The sequence below is a fragment of the Scyliorhinus canicula genome, chromosome 19 (assembly GCF_902713615.1).
Source record: "Scyliorhinus canicula chromosome 19, sScyCan1.1, whole genome shotgun sequence".
Taxonomy (NCBI): domain Eukaryota; kingdom Metazoa; phylum Chordata; class Chondrichthyes; order Carcharhiniformes; family Scyliorhinidae; genus Scyliorhinus; species Scyliorhinus canicula.
Genome location: NC_052164.1, coordinates 106,173,039 through 106,190,297, shown reverse-complemented (window position 1 = coordinate 106,190,297; position 17,259 = coordinate 106,173,039). Strand labels below are relative to the sequence as shown.

The 17,259-nt window shown below is 49.8% G+C and overlaps 1 protein-coding gene across 1 annotated transcript in view; it reads right to left on the bottom strand.

The window, feature by feature from the left end:
• LOC119954043 (rho guanine nucleotide exchange factor 12-like) overlaps window positions 1-16,059 on the bottom strand; it is a 95,557-nt gene extending 79,498 nt beyond the window's left edge. Inside the window, 1 exon segment of the mRNA XM_038778815.1 lies at window positions 15,428-16,059. Within this exon segment, the coding sequence (XP_038634743.1) occupies window positions 15,428-15,459 (32 nt within the window). The 5' untranslated portion in view covers window positions 15,460-16,059.
• Between the last annotated feature and the right edge of the window lie 1,200 nt (window positions 16,060-17,259).

Sequence of the window (17,259 nt, the reverse complement as noted above, 5' to 3'; positions counted from 1 at the left end):
GGGATACACTGGCGAACGCTGTGATCAATATGCAGACAGTGGGATACAGAGGGTGAACGCAGCGATCAATATTCAGACACTGATACACAGGCTGAACGCTGTGATCAATATTCAGACACTGGGATACACAGGCGAACGCTGTGATCAATATGCAGACACTGGGATACACAGGGTGAACGCTGTGATCACTATTCAGACACTGGGATACACAGGGAGAACGCTGTGAACACTATTCAGACACTGAGACACAGGGTGAACGCTGTGATCAATATTCAGACACTGATACACAGGGTGAACATCTGATCAATATTCAGTTACAGATACACGGTGAACACGGTGATCAATATTCAGACACTGATAAACAGGATGAACGCTGTGATCAATATTCAGACACTGGGATACACAAGCAGAACGATGTGTTTAATATTCAAAACTGATACACAGGGTGAACGCTGCGATCAATATTCAGACACTGGGATACAGAGGGTGAACACTGATCAATATTCAGATACTGAGATACACAGGATCGACGCCGTGATCAATATTCAGACACTGGGATACAGAGGGTGAATGCTGCGATCAATATTCAGACACTGGGATACACGTGAACGCTGTGATCAATATTCAGACACTGATACACAGGGTGAATGCTGTGATCAATATTCAGACACTGGGATACACGTGAACGCTGTGATCAATATTCAGACACTGGGATTCACAGGGTGAACGCTGTGATCAATATTCAGACACTGGGATACACGTGAACGCTGTGATCAATATTCAGATACTGTGATACACAGGGTGAACACTGATCAATATTCAGACACTGGGATTCACAGGGTGAACGCTGTGATCAATATTCAGACACTGGGATACACGTGAACGCTGTGATCAATATTCAGATACTGTGATACACAGGGTGAACACTGATCAATATTCAGACACTGGGATTCACAGGGAGAACGCTGTGATCAATATTCAGACACTGGGATTCACAGGGTGAACGCTGTGATCAATATTCAGACACTGGGATTCACAGGGTGAACGCTGTGATCAATATTCAGACACTGTGATACACAGGGTGAACGCTGTGATCAATATTCACACACAGATACACAGGGTGAACGCTGTGATCAATATTCAGACACTGGGATTCACAGGGTGAACGCTGTGATCACTATTCAGACACTGATACACAGGATAAACCCTGGCAGGCACTCAGATACTCCGGGGAATGCTTCTGTCAATATTCATTCAATGGCTTTTTCACAGCAGGATGGTGCAAACCTCACATTCGCCGAAATTAATTTAATTTGAAGTCAAATGTTCAGGAGACACCAGCAGTAACTCCATCAGTCTCAGCAGGTTACAGTCACTGTCCACCGAACGCCGGCCTAGTAGAATCTGAACCTATTCATAGCTCTTCACCCTGTTTCATGGTCGGCCAGAGATTGTGGAAGCCATTTTTACTGGAGCAAATTCAAAGTCTCAAACACTCGCTCCCTTCCACAGCTCTGCTTAACTTCTGTGGACATGTAACAATCCTTTCCTTTTCTTGTGATACTGCTCAGCCCCAAGGGGAACAGAGTGACGCTGTATATCGGGGAGGGGGAGACAGTGACGCTGTATATCGAGGAGGGGGAGACAGTGAGGCTGTATATCGGGGAGGGGGAGACAATGAGGCTGTATATCGGGGAGGGGGAGACAGTGACGCTGTATATCGGGGAGGGGGAGACAGTGAGGCTGTATATCGGGAAGGGGGAGACAGTGAGGCTGTATATCGGGGAGGGGGAGACAGTGAGGCTGTATATCGGGGAGGGGGAGAGAGTGAGGCTGTATATCGGGGAGGGGGAGACAGTGAGGCTGTATATCGGGGAGGGGGAGACAGTGAGGCTGTATATCGGGGAGGGGGAGACAGTGACGCTGTATATCGGGGAGGGGGAGACAGTGAGGCTGTATATTGGGGAGGGGGAGACAGTGAGGCTGTATATCGGGGAGGGGGAGACAGTGACGCTGTATATCGGGGAGGGGGAGACAGTGACGCTGTATATCGGGGAGAGGGAGACAGTGACGCTGTATATCGGGGAGAGGGAGACAGTGAGGCTGTATATCGGGGAGAGGGAGACAGTGAGGCTGTATATCGGGGAGGGGGAGACAGTGAGGCTGTATATCGGGGAGGGGGAGACAGTGACGCTGTATATCGGGGAGGGGGAGACAGTGACGCTGTATATCGGGGAGGGGGAGACAGTGACGCGGTATATCGGGGAGGGGGAGACAGTGACGCTGTATATCGGGGGAGGGGGAGACAGTGAGGCTGTATATCGGGGAGGGGGAGACAGTGACGCTGTATATCGGGAGGGGGAGAGAGTGAGGCTGTATATCGGGGAGGGGGAGACAGTGACGCTGTATATCGGGGAGGGGGAGACAGTGAGGCTGTATATCGGGGAGGGGAGACAGTGAGGCTGTATATCGGGGAGGGGGAGACAGTGAGGCTGTATATCGGGGAGGGGGAGACAGTGACGCTGTATATCGGGGAGGGGGAGACAGTGACGCTGTATATCGGGGAGGGGGAGAGAGTGAGGCTGTATATCGGGGAGGGGGAGACAGTGACGCTGTATATCGGGGAGGGGGAGACAGTGACGCTGTATATCGGGGAGGGGGAGACAGTGACGCTGTATATCGGGGAGGGTGTGGCTGGACTTTGACAATAGATTATCTGAAAAGGGAATCATGTGCAGGCCACTGACATTGGAGGATAGGCACCAGTTGAACTGCACCTTCAGAGAGCTAGCACAGAAACAATGGGCTGAATGGCTTCCTTTTTGGTAACTGTCCTGTCACCCTGAAAAGGGGCTTCGTGACCATCCCTTCATGCCATCTTCAGAGGTTTTCAGGAAAACTGAACAGCGAGTTAATAGCAAATTTTAAATCCTGGTAAAACTGCTTTCTTTCAGCCCCAGGATCAAAATGCCCTTCCAGCTCATGAACAAGGTTAGAAATGCCATCCCCACCTTCTCTTTGTCAGTCAGAAGCATAGTTTATGACTCATATTCACTCATTCTTTGGCACTGCCTTCGCAATCTTGTGATGAGAGTCATAGGAGGGCCAGAATGCCTTGGATCTGGATCTACGCGCTGTCCCTATCCTGGGAGTGTTTGATGGGGACAGTGTAGAGGGAGCTTTACTCTGTACCTAATCTGCACTGTACCTATCCTGGGTTGTATGTTGAGACCGGATTGCATTCTCAGGGGTATTTTCCCATCTTGTTCTGCACTAAAATCGAAATCTCCTGCAATCAACAATAACCTTCCCCATAATTAAACCTGACCTAACCAGCTGTTTGAGAGCCGACATTCATCCATTTCTACTTTGCAATATTCAAAGTTTATAGAAAATTATTTATGATGTCGTCATGTCAGTTTAAAGTGCCAGAGTGGCTGGAAGGAGGAACAAGTCTGAAACAGGTTTTCCACACGTTGGCAATCAGGAAGCAACATGGGTTCAGCAGGGGGATGTTGTGTAGACTGGTTCTCTGCAGTCATTAAGCAGCAATGAAAGGGTGAATGTGCCTGTAATGAGAGGCCAGCACATTGGGAACTGGAGCATTAATTACACGGCCTGTCTGAGCCTCGGCCCACACACCTATTTATAGAACCCTGATGCAGGCAGAATGCGTCCACACCCAGACTACGAGTCAGCAGCTCTTTACAATAATTAACAGGCGGAGGGAGTCTCATCTGCTCCCCAGAATGTGAAGCTGCAGTAGTGAGGCAGCGCGGTGTTTGATAACACTTTATCACAATTAAAGGGCACACCAGCCACAAGAAGAATTTTTGCTCCCAGCACCATCAACATCCGAAACCCAATCAGTTTCTACACTCAAAAATCACCTCAATAACTTCTCCTGGTGTCCAGGTGCTGACACACCACAGGCCATGGAATGAGCACATCCTGGTAAAACACCGCATTCTTGCTCAAAATTACTAATGTGGATCGGCTGGCGTCTGGATCGGCTGGCGTCTGGATCGGCTGGCGTCTGGATCGGCTGGCGTCTGGATCGGCTGGCGTCCGGATCGGCTGGCGTCCGGATCGGCTGGCGTCCGGATCGGCTGGCGTCCGGATCGGCTGGCGTCCGGATCGGCTGTACTAACTGAGCAATCAGTGCTCTCGAACAGCAGTGAGACAGCATCGAGAATTTTAATTTGCTCAAACCCACTGGAAAAGGGAAATGTTCCATGCTGCAACCTGCTGCTAATTGTTTATACACTGCCCCTTACCGTGACAAACTGCCCCTTACCGTGACAAACTGCCCCTTACATAGAATATAGAACAGTACAGGCCCTTCGGCCCACGATGTTGTGCCGACTATTTATCCTAATCTAAGATCAACCTAACCTACACTCCTTCAATTTACCTCTGTCCATGTGCCTGGCCAAGAGTCGCTTATATGTCCCTAATGACTCTGACTCCACCCCCTCTGCTGGCTGTGTATTCCACACACCCACCACTCTCTGTGTAACAAACCTCCCTCTGACATCTACCCTATACCTTCCTCCAATCACCTTAAAATTATGTCTCCGCATGACAGCCATTTCCGCCCTGGGGAAAAGTTTAAACTGCCCCTTACGGTGACAAACTGCCCCTTACCGTGATAAACCGCCCCAAGGGGTCTTACAGGAGTGCAGTTAAACACAAACTAACTGACCACATCAGGAAATGTCAGGGCACGTGACCAAAGGTTTGGCCAGAGATAAGTTTTAAGGAGTGTGTCAAAGAAGAGAGGCTTAGGGACAGAATCCCAGGGTATCTGAAGGCCAGATGAAGCAATTAAAATCATGGGCACTCAAGATACCATAATTGGAGTCTGACAGAGATGTTACAGAGTCAGAGAGTCATACAACACAGAAAAGGCCTTTTAGCCCATTGACTCTGCCCCAGTTAAAAACAACCATCTAACTATTCTAATCCCATTTCCCAGCACCTAGCCCATTGCCTTGACTGCCCTGGGATCACAAGAGTACATCTAAATATTTCTGAAACGTTATGAGGGTCTCTGCCTCCACCACCCCTTCAGGCAGCGAGTTCCAGACTCCCACCACCCTCTGGGTGAAAAGGTTTTTCTTCACATCCCTCTAAACATCCTGCCCCTTACATTAAATGTATGCCCCCAATCCCTCTACCAAGAGGAAATGTTTCTTCCTGCCTACTCTATCTATGTGCCTCATAATTTTATACATCTATTTCATGATCCCTCAGTCTCCTCTGCTCCAAGAAAAACAACTCCAGTCTATCCAATCTCTCTTCAAAGCGAAAACCAGACAACATCCTGGTAAATCTCCTCTGCACCCTTTCCAGTGCTATCACAATAACCAACGTTTTATACAATTCCAGCATAACCTCCCTTAGCTCTAAGCCTCGGTTAATAAAGACAAGTATACCAAATGCCTTCTTAACCACTGTCTCCACCTGCTCTGCTACCTTAAGGGCCGGGTGTACGTGCACACCAAGCCCCCTCTGATCCTCGGTGTTTCCCAGGGTCCTGCCGATTATCATGTATTCCCTTGGCTTGTTTGTCCTGCCCAAGTGCATCACCTCACACTTTGTCAGCTTTGGCAAAGAGTCATCGGACTCGAAACGTTAGCTCTTTTCTCTCCCTACCGATGCTGCCAGACTGGCTGAGATTTTCCAGCATTTTCCCTTTCACCTCACACTTATTTGGATTGAGTTCCAATTGCCACTGATCAGCCCACCTGACCAGCCTGTCTCTATCCTCCTGTAATCGAAGGCTATCCTCCTCACTGTGTACCAGGTATGAAAAAGGTTGGAAGCTTAGAGAGAGGGGTGATGGAAGGATGAGAATTTTGCAATTGAGGTTTTGTTTGCCAAGGTTGTTACGGGTTATTGGGGGCGGGGAGCAGGTAGAAGAGGGAGAGGTCACAGCCAGGTCAGCTGTGAGGGGCTGATTGACTGACTCCTCCTCTTTCGTATCTTTTCATGTTCGTGAGAATAATTGCAGGACTGGCAGCCAACATAGGTTAACAAAGGCAGGGTGATGGATAAACAGGACTTGGTGTAAGTTCGGACACAAGCAGCAGAATTTTAAATGTGCTTCAGTTTACCAAGGATAGAACTTGGGAGAACAGCCAGGTTCGGCTGAGGCAGTCGATTAACCGGTGGCCCATTGCAAAGACACTGCTTTGCTCCCTGGAATGGCATCGAGCAAAGTCCAGCATTGGTCAATGGTAGTCAATTAAATTGACCACAGCAATTGGTCAACACAGACATGATTTTAATATTTTATTGGTTGCTGTAACAGGAAAAGAATGCAGAGTTTTGGAGTCAGGATGTATAACTGGTTCACTGTCAAATCAAAGTCAGACGGCAACAAGAACCACAGATATTCAAGGGTTATGTTCAAATCACAGGGTCATCATTTTAGGGTCATCATTTTAAACTCATTTCAGTCAAACGCTTAGCTTTTGAAGTAAGGATTAATTGCAACAAACCCAACTCAATGAGACAGAAGTTCCAACAGCCTCTGATTTTCTGCACCCCATTGCAGTCCACGTTTCTCAGCTTCGAGCTGTGGGTTCATCAACCTCAAAACCTATCTCAATGACTTCCCCTCCGGAAACCACATGGGTTTCACTGCTCACCACACGCGTCAAACACAAGAAATACAAAAGCATCGGCTGCAGTGAGCACAGAGCAAAGTGGAAATGATTGAGGGGTAGTGAGGTAAACATCCACCTGAGTCAGCGAGGGCCGAGAGCGCGAGAGGGGGCCAGAGCGCGAGAGGGGGCCAGAGCGCGAGAGGGGGCCAGAGAGCGAGAGGGGGCCAGAGAGCGAGAGGGGGCCAGAGAGCGAGAGGGGGCCAGAGAGCGAGAGGGGGCCAGAGAGCGAGAGGGGGGCAGAGAGCGAGAGGGGGGCAGAGAGCGAGAGGGGGGCAGAGAGCGAGAGGGGGGCAGAGAGCGAGAGGGGGGCAGAGAGCGAGAGGGGGGCAGAGAGCGAGAGGGGGGCAGAGAGCGAGAGGGGGGCAGAGAGCGAGAGGGGGGCAGAGAGCGAGAGGGGGGCAGAGAGCGAGAGGGGGGCAGAGAGCGAGAGGGGGGCAGAGAGCGAGAGGGGGGCAGAGAGCGCGAGGGGGGCAGAGAGCGAGAGGGGGGCAGAGAGCGAGAGGGGGGCAGAGAGCGAGAGGGGGGCAGAGAGCGAGAGGGGGGCAGAGAGCGAGAGGGGGGCAGAGAGCGAGGGGGGGCAGAGAGCGAGAGGGGGGCAGAGAGCGAGAGGGGGCAGAGAGCGAGAGGGGGCAGAGAGCGAGAGGGGCAGAGAGCGAGAGGGGCAGAGAGCGAGAGGGGCAGAGAGCGAGAGAGGGCAGAGAGCGAGAGGGGCAGAGAGCGAGAGGGGGGCAGAGAGCGAGAGGGGGGCAGAGAGCGAGAGGGGGGCAGAGAGCGAGAGGGGCAGAGAGACAATTTTGGAGATATTGAAACAGTAAATTTCTCAGAGAACTTTGCAAACCAGCAGTCAGCAGAACATGAAGAGAACAGAGGCTCATTCCCAGACAAGCAGAGGTGATCACACTGGCACCAAATTTGAATTTAAAATAACTGCGGTTAGCACAAACTCTTCTGATGATTATCAGCCCTCGACAGTGAAGCAGAGTGAGGAAAATGTTAATAATTCACTGTTCCTCACACAGATTAAACAACTTTCACCTGCACGTCTTGCCTCTTGGAAAGACTGTATATTGTACTCACTCAGCCACGGCAATGGGGCATAAATCCTATTTACTCCCATATAGCCCAATTAAACAACAAATTAACGCTGGTCATATCAATAAAATTGGGAATGCCAATTCCCCTGGCAGTGCCACATCCAGTCTATCAGATGGTCCATTTTGCTGTTTAGGTTACACCCTATGAGCAGACAGTTTGTTCATCACTCCTGATCCAGACATTGTTCAGACTTGCAGCAGCCTCTCCTGCTCAGGTTCATTAAATGATCTAGCTTTTCCACAGACTTCCCACAACAGGGCGTTCCACACAGCACAAATTTCATCTCAGTTCAGCAATACAGTGGATCCAATCCAGCCACCATTCCTCAAAGTTCCTTTCATCACTTGAAGGCAAATTCACCAACAAAACAGCAACAACAGGCCACAGACAATTCTGCTGTGGAGTGCCAGATGAACACAAATCCGATTCCAGAAAAGGATCTCCTGTTACATTAATGATCTGGAAGAAGGAACTGAAGGCACTGTTGATAAGTTTGCAGATGATACAAAGATCTGTAGAGGGACAGGTAGTATTGAGCAAACAGGTGGGCTGCAGAAGGATTTTGACAGGCTAGGAGAGGCTGGAAAATGGAATACAATGTGGAAAAGTGTGAGGTTATGCACTTTGGAAGGAGGAATGGAGGCAGAGGAATGCTTAGGAAATCAGGAGCACAAAGGGACATGGGACTCCTTGTTCACAATTCTCTTAAGGTTAACGTTCAGGTTCAGTCTGCAGTTAGGAAGGCAAATGCAATGTTAGCATTCATGTCAAGAGGGTGCGAATACAGGACCAGGGATGTACTTCTCAGGCTGTATAAGGCTCTGGCCAGACTCCATTTGGAGCATTGTGAGCAATTTTTGGCCCCATATCTAAGGAAGGATGTTCTGCCTTGGAAGGTGTCCAGAGGAGGTTCACAAGAATGACCCCTGGAATGAAGAACTTGTTGTATGAGGAACGGTTGAGGACTCTGGGTCTGTACTCGCTGGAGTTTGGTAAGGATGAGAGGGGGGAATCTTATTAAACGTACAGGATACTGCGAGGCCTGGATCGAGTGAACGTGGAGAGGATGTTTCCGCTTGTAGGAAAAACCGGAAGCAGAGGACACCATCTCAGACTAAAGGGATGATCCTTTAAAACAGAGATGAGGAGGAATTACTTCAGCCAGAGGTGGTGAATCTGTGGAACTCTTTGCCACAGAAGACTGTAGAGGCTAAATCACTGAGTGTCTTTAAGACAGAGGTAGATGGAGTCTTGATTAATAGGGGGTCAGGGGTTATGGGGAGAAGGCAGGAGAATGGGGATGAGAAAAATATCAGCCCTGATTGAATGGCGGAGCAGACTCGATGGGCCGGGTGGCCTAATTCTGCTCCTATGTCTCATGGTTTTATCAGTGAGGGCTCGATCGCAAACAGTACTGAGGCACAACAGCTTGTAACAGGTGTGAAGCTAACATGCCCCACAACGGGAGTGGATTCCAGCATTCAGCTCTCTCCTCATATCACCACTTTCATTCTAAACCAACACTGTCCTGGATTTTGCAGCCCTCTGACTCACCTGCAGATTTTCCATGGAATTTTGAACTGGAATTTACAATAGTTAGCATGTCATTTTGGCTCTGTGTCCTCGACAGAACATCTGGGACATTGGGAACAGGCATAGCTCCTTAACCAATAAAGTTGAAGTAGGGCAGCACGATGGGCAGTGGTTAGCACTGCTGCATCACAGCGCTGAAGACCCGGGTTCAATCCCCGCCCTATCCGTGTAGAGTTTGCACATTCGCCCCGTGTTTGCGTGGGTCTCACCCCCACAACCCAAAGATGTGCAGGGTAGGTGGATTGGCCACACTAAATTGCCCCTTAATTGGAAAAAATAAAAAAATAAAGTTGAAGAATGCTTCATGAGCAGTGCAGAGTGCAAATGAGAAAGTGTATGTTAGAACATTCAATTTACGTCAAATTATGTACAAGCAAAGGGGAAGAAGCATTGGATTAAGAGAGTGAGAGAGAGAGATACAAGGCAGAATTGCAATACTCCGGTGTTGGCAACTCCACTCTGCTAACAAATCCCAAGATCTTTCTCAAGCAATACATAGTGTTGGAGTAAAAACAGAAAATCTGGAAAAAGAGTCCATTATGACTCTTCTTCTGAACTAGAGCAACTTAACCAAGTGCTTGAAATAGAGAAGAATCCAAAGAGTGATATTGGACTGCTCTCCAGACACTGCCAGACCTGCTGCGTTTTTCTGACATTTTCTGTTTTTATTTCAAGATTTCCAGCATTTATTAAACGTAAATTTTTTTTTTTTTGTGTCTTCATACCCCCTTAGTCTTCAGCCAGGTTTAGATTTGCTGGTCTTCACGGTCAGATGCACAGGATCAAGTCCCAATTTTGCTGCCTCTCAGGTGTTTACACAAAGCAGAGAATGTCCGTGTGGATCAACTTGGCTGATCTTCCGATTGTTTGTACACAGATGACTGTCCCCAGCTCTGGGCAAAACAGCACTGAGGCACGAGTAACGACAGACCCATTCCACCAGTAAACAGCACTGAGGCACGAGTAACGACAGACCCATTCCACCAGTAAACAGCACTGAGGCACGAGTAACGACAGACCCATTCCACCAGTAAACAGCACTGAGGCACGAGTAACGACAGACCCATTCCACCAGTAAACAGCACTGAGGCACGAGTAACGACAGACCCATTCCACCAGTAAACAGCACTGAGGCACGAGTAACGACAGACCATTCCACCAGTAAACAGCACTGAGGCACGAGTAACGACAGACCCATTCCACCAGTAAACAGCACTGAGGCACGAGTAACGACAGACCCATTCCACCAGTAAACAGCACTGAGGCACGAGTAACGACAGACCCATTCCACCAGTAACGTGCGCTGAATTCCTCACATTAGCCCTGCCCTCCTTTTCTCTCTGCCAGAGTTGATGTGGTTCAAATTCACAAACCCCCCAGCTCCTCACTCCAGAGCTCGTTCTGTGTGTGGCGAGATCAAGCAATTTAATATCAGCAATTTATCACTCTGGGGGCATGGGGTATCTTGGGAGTATAGTTAAAGCATTATGGAGTGTATTAAATTAGCATTATGGAGTGTATTAAAAGAAGGTTACGGATTAGGATTTTTCAGGAATATGCTCAAGTGCAATGGCTACACTTAACCATATCTCCAATTAATCCCATTAGTTTCACCTGAAGACCTGAGATATTCAGCCAGGTTTGACTTGAGTGTATTGACCGTTTACACAGCACCTTTCACCGATTGAAGACTTGCAACGGGTGTTTTCTCAGTAGTTGCCATAGATGGCGCACCCATACTGATACTCACACAACCCATTATAATCCACAGTAAGAATATTTGATAAAGAGCCTAAATTGGTTAATATTTAGTTCTCTTTTCTCTTAGTAGGATGAACTCAGGTCCTGCATTTATATAGCACCAGGATGTCCCAAAGTGCTTAACAGACAACAAAGTACTTTTGAAGTGTAGTCACTGTCATAATGTAGGAAATCTGGCTGCTAATTTGCACAAGACAAGATCCCACCAATAGCAAAGTACTAATTGTTAGATCAGCATTTCTCTGTTTCTTATAATCCAAGATGTTGGTTGAGTATAAATATTGTCAGAGGCAATGGAAAACTCCCGGTTCTCAGTCAAAATCACATCATCATTTAAATTCCACCAGCTGCTGTGGTGGGATTTGAACCTATGCCCCCAGAGCAATGGCCTAGGCCTCTGGATTACTTGTGCAGTGACGTTACCACTACTCCACCAGCTCTCCAGGTCATCCACCTAGAAGGTCAATTTCACAACCCACCCAAAAGACAGCACCTCCAACAGTGCAGCATTCTCTCAGTAATAACACTGCAGTGTTACCCTAGGTGGGGTTTGAACCCATAAACCTTGGGACTCACAAGAGGTAAAAGTGCAAATGACTGAGCCACGGTTGACACCAGAAGGTTCTGGATTCAAGCCCCACTTCAGGATCTAAGCATACAAAAATGCAGACATGGGATCACAACAGTCAAAAGTGCCACTCTTAAACCAAAGGCCCTTCTGCCAATCTTGGTGGATGTGAAAGATCGCATGGGACAATAAGAGTAGTCGGGGAATTCTGCCAGTCAGCTGTCTCAATCAACACAGCCAGAAACAGATTAACTGACCACTCGTGATTTATATCTTGTGCAGCAGAGAAACAGGATGATCATTGTTACTGATCGAGTAGCGAGTTAAAGCATTTAGCATCAGTTTTGAGAGGATAGGTGATCTATAAACAAACATCTGTCCTTCTATTCTATCTGATTCGTGTAAGATTGACACACCTCTCAATCATGCCTCTTTTCAAACGGCCCCTCAACGCGGGCAGTCAATGAAAGTCCAGAACACGGACAGTCCAAATAGGAGTAACGCAACCAAAGTCAGAAAGACATTCCTTGAACGTCTTTGTAGAAAGCAGGCTCTGCATTTCCTGCTTTGTCATAAACTCGTACATTTATTCCCGAAAACTTTTGCACAGATCATTTTGATTGTGCTTCATTTTTAAAAATGAATTTACGGGAAGTGGTTAGGCCAGCATTTATTGTCCATTCCCAATTGCCCATCAGAAGGTGGGGTTGAGCAGTCTTTTTGAACTGTAGTCCCCGGGATGTAGGTACACATACTGTGCTGTTAGGGAGGGCGTTCCAGGATTTTGCCCCCGTGACAGTGAAGGAACGATATATTTCCAAGTCAGGGTGGTGAGAAACTTGGAGGGGAACCTCCAGGTGGTGGATTCCCAGGTATCTGCTGCTCTTTTCCTTCTAGATGGTAGTGGCCGTGGGTTTGGAAGGTGCTGCCGAAGGAACCTTGTTGAGGAGTAAAGTGCATCTTGTAGATGGTACACACGGCTATCACTGTTGGGTGGTGGAGGGACTGAATGTTTGTGGAAGGGGGAGCAATCAAGCGGCTGCTTTGTCTTGGATGGTGTTGAGTTTCTTGAGTGTTGTTGGAGCTGCTCTCATCCAGGCAAGTGGAAAGTACTCCATTACACTCCTGACTTGCATCCTGTAGATGGTGGATAGGCTTTGTGTGCGTCCAGCTCCATTTTCAAGAGTTCCTTATGGGGATGGACAAGTTGAGGAATAGAATTATGATCTATATCTCATAGATATGGCCCCTGGAATCAATAGCTGGGTCCATCACTGGCGACGACCCAGGACACTGGTACTCGACACCCTCATGTTGCAGGAGCGCATTCCCAATCCTCTAACCACCGAAAGGCTGCAGAATCACAGCACAAACTCAGCTTGATGCAACAGGTTTGTGTTGGAAGTTGTGCTAGCGAATCAGAATGATGGTCACTCCAATTCCTGATATGCAATGGCGCAATCAAATCAATATCCCAATGTTTCTTTCATATCACCTTGAACTTGCCAGAATGCTCCCTTCACTCATAAACCAACAATCTCTTTTCAGTTTAAACCATCGGTCACAGGCTTCAATCGCTGCGTTTTACGACTATGAATTCAGTTCCGATTTTGCTGCTTTCTGATCAAAAGCTCACAATCTCAATGGCTACTTTCAAGTGAAAACAGTTTTTTCACATAACACTAAGAATTTCTATCAACCTGTTTCTAAAGCTTTTACCATAAATTTGCCATGTTTAAGAACATTTCTTCCACACTTTAGAACATAGAACAGTACAGCACAGAACAGGCTCTTCGGCCGTCGACGTTGTGCCGAGCAATGATCACCCTACTCAAACCCATGTATCTACCCTATACCCGTAACCCAACAACCCCACCCCCCTTAACCTTACTTTTTAGGACACTACGGGCAATTTAGCATGGCCAATCCACCTAACCCGCACATCTTTGGACTGTGGGAGGAAACCGGAGCACCCGGAGGAAACCCACGCACACACGGGGAGGACGTGCAGACTCCACACAGACAGTGACCCAGCCGGGAACTGAACCTGGGACCCTGGAGCTGTGAAGCATTTATGCTAACCGCCATGCTACCGTGCTGCGGTATTCACAATCATTCACAACAATCTTAACAGAAGACCCACTTAAATCTGACAGACATGTCGTTGTCAACCCTGAATGGACCTCACAGCATTCTGTACCATTTTGCATTCTTCTTTATTTGCATTTGAGGGAATAACAGCAACATTATGGAGACACACCAAGAGTGGGATAAATTACCTTGCCCTTTTAGAAGTAGGAGTAGGATTTGGAAATTCCGCCCCTTGAGCCCACTCTGCCATTCGATCATGGCTAATCTCCCCTCGGCCTCATCGCCACCATCCTGCCCATTCTCCATAACCCTTCAACCCATTACCAATTAAAAATCTGTCAAACTCCTCCTTAAAGTTACTCACTGTCCCAGCAGCCACCACACTCTGGGGTAGCTAATTCTACAGATTCACAGCCCTTTGACAGAAGTCATTTCTCCTCTCTGACCTTTTGTTCTAGATTGACCCACAGGGGAAACTCCACTCCATGCCTTCTCCATGAATTAATTTCACCCCAGGCTTTCCGTGAACACGCAAAACAATTGTTTTTCTGAATCAGAGAATAACTTGGTTTGTGAACCCACTGATCCCAACTTCACCCATCTCCTCGGAACTACCACAGGGCGTCTCCTCTTGGACAGTATATTGGTTTGTTAAATGGTAGCCCTTAACCTATGGATATTTGTCATTCTATTTCCTGCCATTACAGTTATGTCAAAACCCTTTAGGGATGTCAGTGTTTAATGAAAAATGAAACGAAAATCACTTGTCACGAGTAGGCTTCAATGAAGTTACTGTGAAAAGCCCCTAGTCGCCACATTCCGGCGCCTGTTCGGGGGAGGCTGGTACGGGAATTGACCGTGCTGCTGGCCTGCCTGGGTCTGCTTTAAAAGCCAGCGATTTAGCCCAGTGTGCTAAACCAGCCCCGTTAATCTGTGATTACTGAATGGGCGAAAATAATGCTTCAGTTTAATTTGGAAAAACAGCAGCAACAATCCCAGAGTGCCAAAAATTAAAACTGAATTTTACTGGTTCTGTCACCATAAGCAGCGGTCACCATCACTGCAAAATATCTGATCCTCACAAAATGAGGGGGCCATTTAGCCCATCAAAGCCTCAGGAATCTCTTTTGAAAGAGATGTCCAATTAGCTGTGCCCTGCACTTTCCCAATGCTTCTGCAAATGTTCCCTTTTCAATCGATCCAATTATCTTTGAAAGTTACTATTGAATCTGTCTCCTATTGCTACTAGTTTTTTGAGAGACACCTTCAATGCAGGTCCTCTGGTTTCAAACCTTCTGCCACTGTCTGTCTTTCTTATTGATTTAGTTAAAACCCGTCATGATTTCGAACACCTCTATCAAATCTCCTCTACACTTTCTATACTTTTGAGAACAATCGCAGTCTCTCCGTGTAACTGAAGTCCCTCATTCCTGGTACCGTTCAAGTAAATGTCCTCCACACCCTCCCCGCACCTTGTTTTCACAGTTTATTGCTCAGACAGTTGATACATGGCACAATTATAACGTGCTCTAACAACAATGAGGTATTTCTAAGGTAATCAGAGGGATGCTTCCTCTGCATATTATTGTTTTCAATAGTTGTTTATCGTGCAATTTAATGGTCTTTTTCTCTCCCGGCTCCTTACCTCTCACTCAGGCCGGACGGTGTAACGCTCATTTGGCTCCTTCACCGATTCCAAATCTCTCAATTTATCGGATTCTCATTTTCTGCCCCAAATTCTGAGTCAATGTGAAAGGAGAGTCTTGGGTAGCTCCAAATGTGGGAATTTCTCACTGGGAACTTTTGATCCAAATGTTTACCAAGTCCAGGAGTGAAGCCCCATTCCAGGACCAAGTCCAAAACTGAGGCCGGAGCCCCGGGGCCCAGTGGCCACCGTCCCGGTTGCCGAGCTGCTCCTGTGGGACCCAGCGTTGGAAACAAAGTATCCGCAAAGTGACACAATGTATCAGAGAGAGTTACACAGTATCCGGCACAGCCCTGGCCCCCGGAGCCAGACCCTCAGACCCCAGCCCGACCCTCACCCAGTGCCCAGCCCAGACCCTCAGACCAGATCAAACCACGGAGCACACCCTCTGACTATGGGCCAGACCCACACACCACAGTCATGACCCTGAGGCGACAGTCCTGCCCCCCCTGACCACGGTCCAGACCCCCAGGCCACGGTCCAGACCCTAAGCCCACGGTCCAGCCCCTCAGGCCTGTGGTCCAGCCCCTCAGGCCCCTGTCCAGCCCCTCAGGCCCCTGTCCAGCCTCACAGGCCTCAGTCCAGCCCCTCAGGCCTGTGGTCCAGCCCCTCAGGCCTGTGGTCCAGCCCCTCAGGCCTGTGGTCCAGCCCCTCAGGCCCCTGTCCAGCCCCTCAGGCCCCTGTCCAGCCCCTCAGGCCCCTGTCCAGCCCCTCAGGCCCCTGTCCAGCCCCTCAGGCCTCAGTCCAGCCCCTCAGGCCTCAGTCCAGCCCCTCAGGCCTCAGTCCAGCCCCTCAGGCCCCAGTCCAGCCCCTCAGGCCCCAGTCCAGCCCCTCAGGCCCCAGTCCAGCCCCTCAGGCCCCAGTCCAGCCCCTCAGGCCCCTGTCCAGCCCCTCAGGCCCCTGTCCAGCCCCTCAGGCCCCAGTCCAGCCCCTCAGGCCCCAGTCCAGCCCCTCAGGCCTCAGTCCAGCCCCTCAGGCCCCAGTCCAGCCCCTCAGGCCCCAGTCCAGCCCCTCAGGCCTCAGTCCAGCCCCTCAGGCCTCAGTCCAGCCCCTCAGGCCTCAGTCCAGCCCGAGGCTCTCGGGCCTGTCGCCTCCGCTCAGCCCCGGTTTGTGGTGACTTTTGATTCGGCTCCGTCCCCACTGGGCCGCCGCTCCGGCTGCCGCTCGGTCCGGGGAGCGGCTCCGGATTCAGTCCGGGTTCGGGGAGCGGATCCGGGAGCGGCTCCGGATTCAGTCCGGGTTCGGGGAGCGGATCCGGGTTCGGGGAGCGGATCCGGGTTCAGTCCGGGTTCGGGGAGCAGGTCCAGCTCACTCCAGCTCCGCTCCGGGTTACTTTGCTCGGACGCTTCACCTCCGGCCGCTCCCTCCGCCGCCGCCGCCTCCCGGAGGCCCCGCTCCCTCCGCGCAAAGTAATCCCGGCGGCCCGGCCCCTCCCCCGGAGCGACTGCCACGCCCCCTCCTCCCAAACCCCTCCCCCCCCACCCCCCAGAAACCCCCTCCTCCCAAACCCCTCCCCCCCGCTCCCCAGCACCCCCTCACACATCCCTTCCCCCAAACCACCTCCCCTCCCCCCTCCTCCCAACCCCCCCATCACCCCCCTCCTCCTCCTCCTCCTCCTCCCCTCCCCAACCACTCTTCCCCTCAATCACACTTCCCCCCACCACCACCACATTTCTTCCTGCCCCCCACCTCCCTTCCCCCCACCACTCTCCCCTCTCCCCCCCCCACTCTGCCCCCTCTCCCCCCACCACTATTCCCCCCCACTCTCCCAC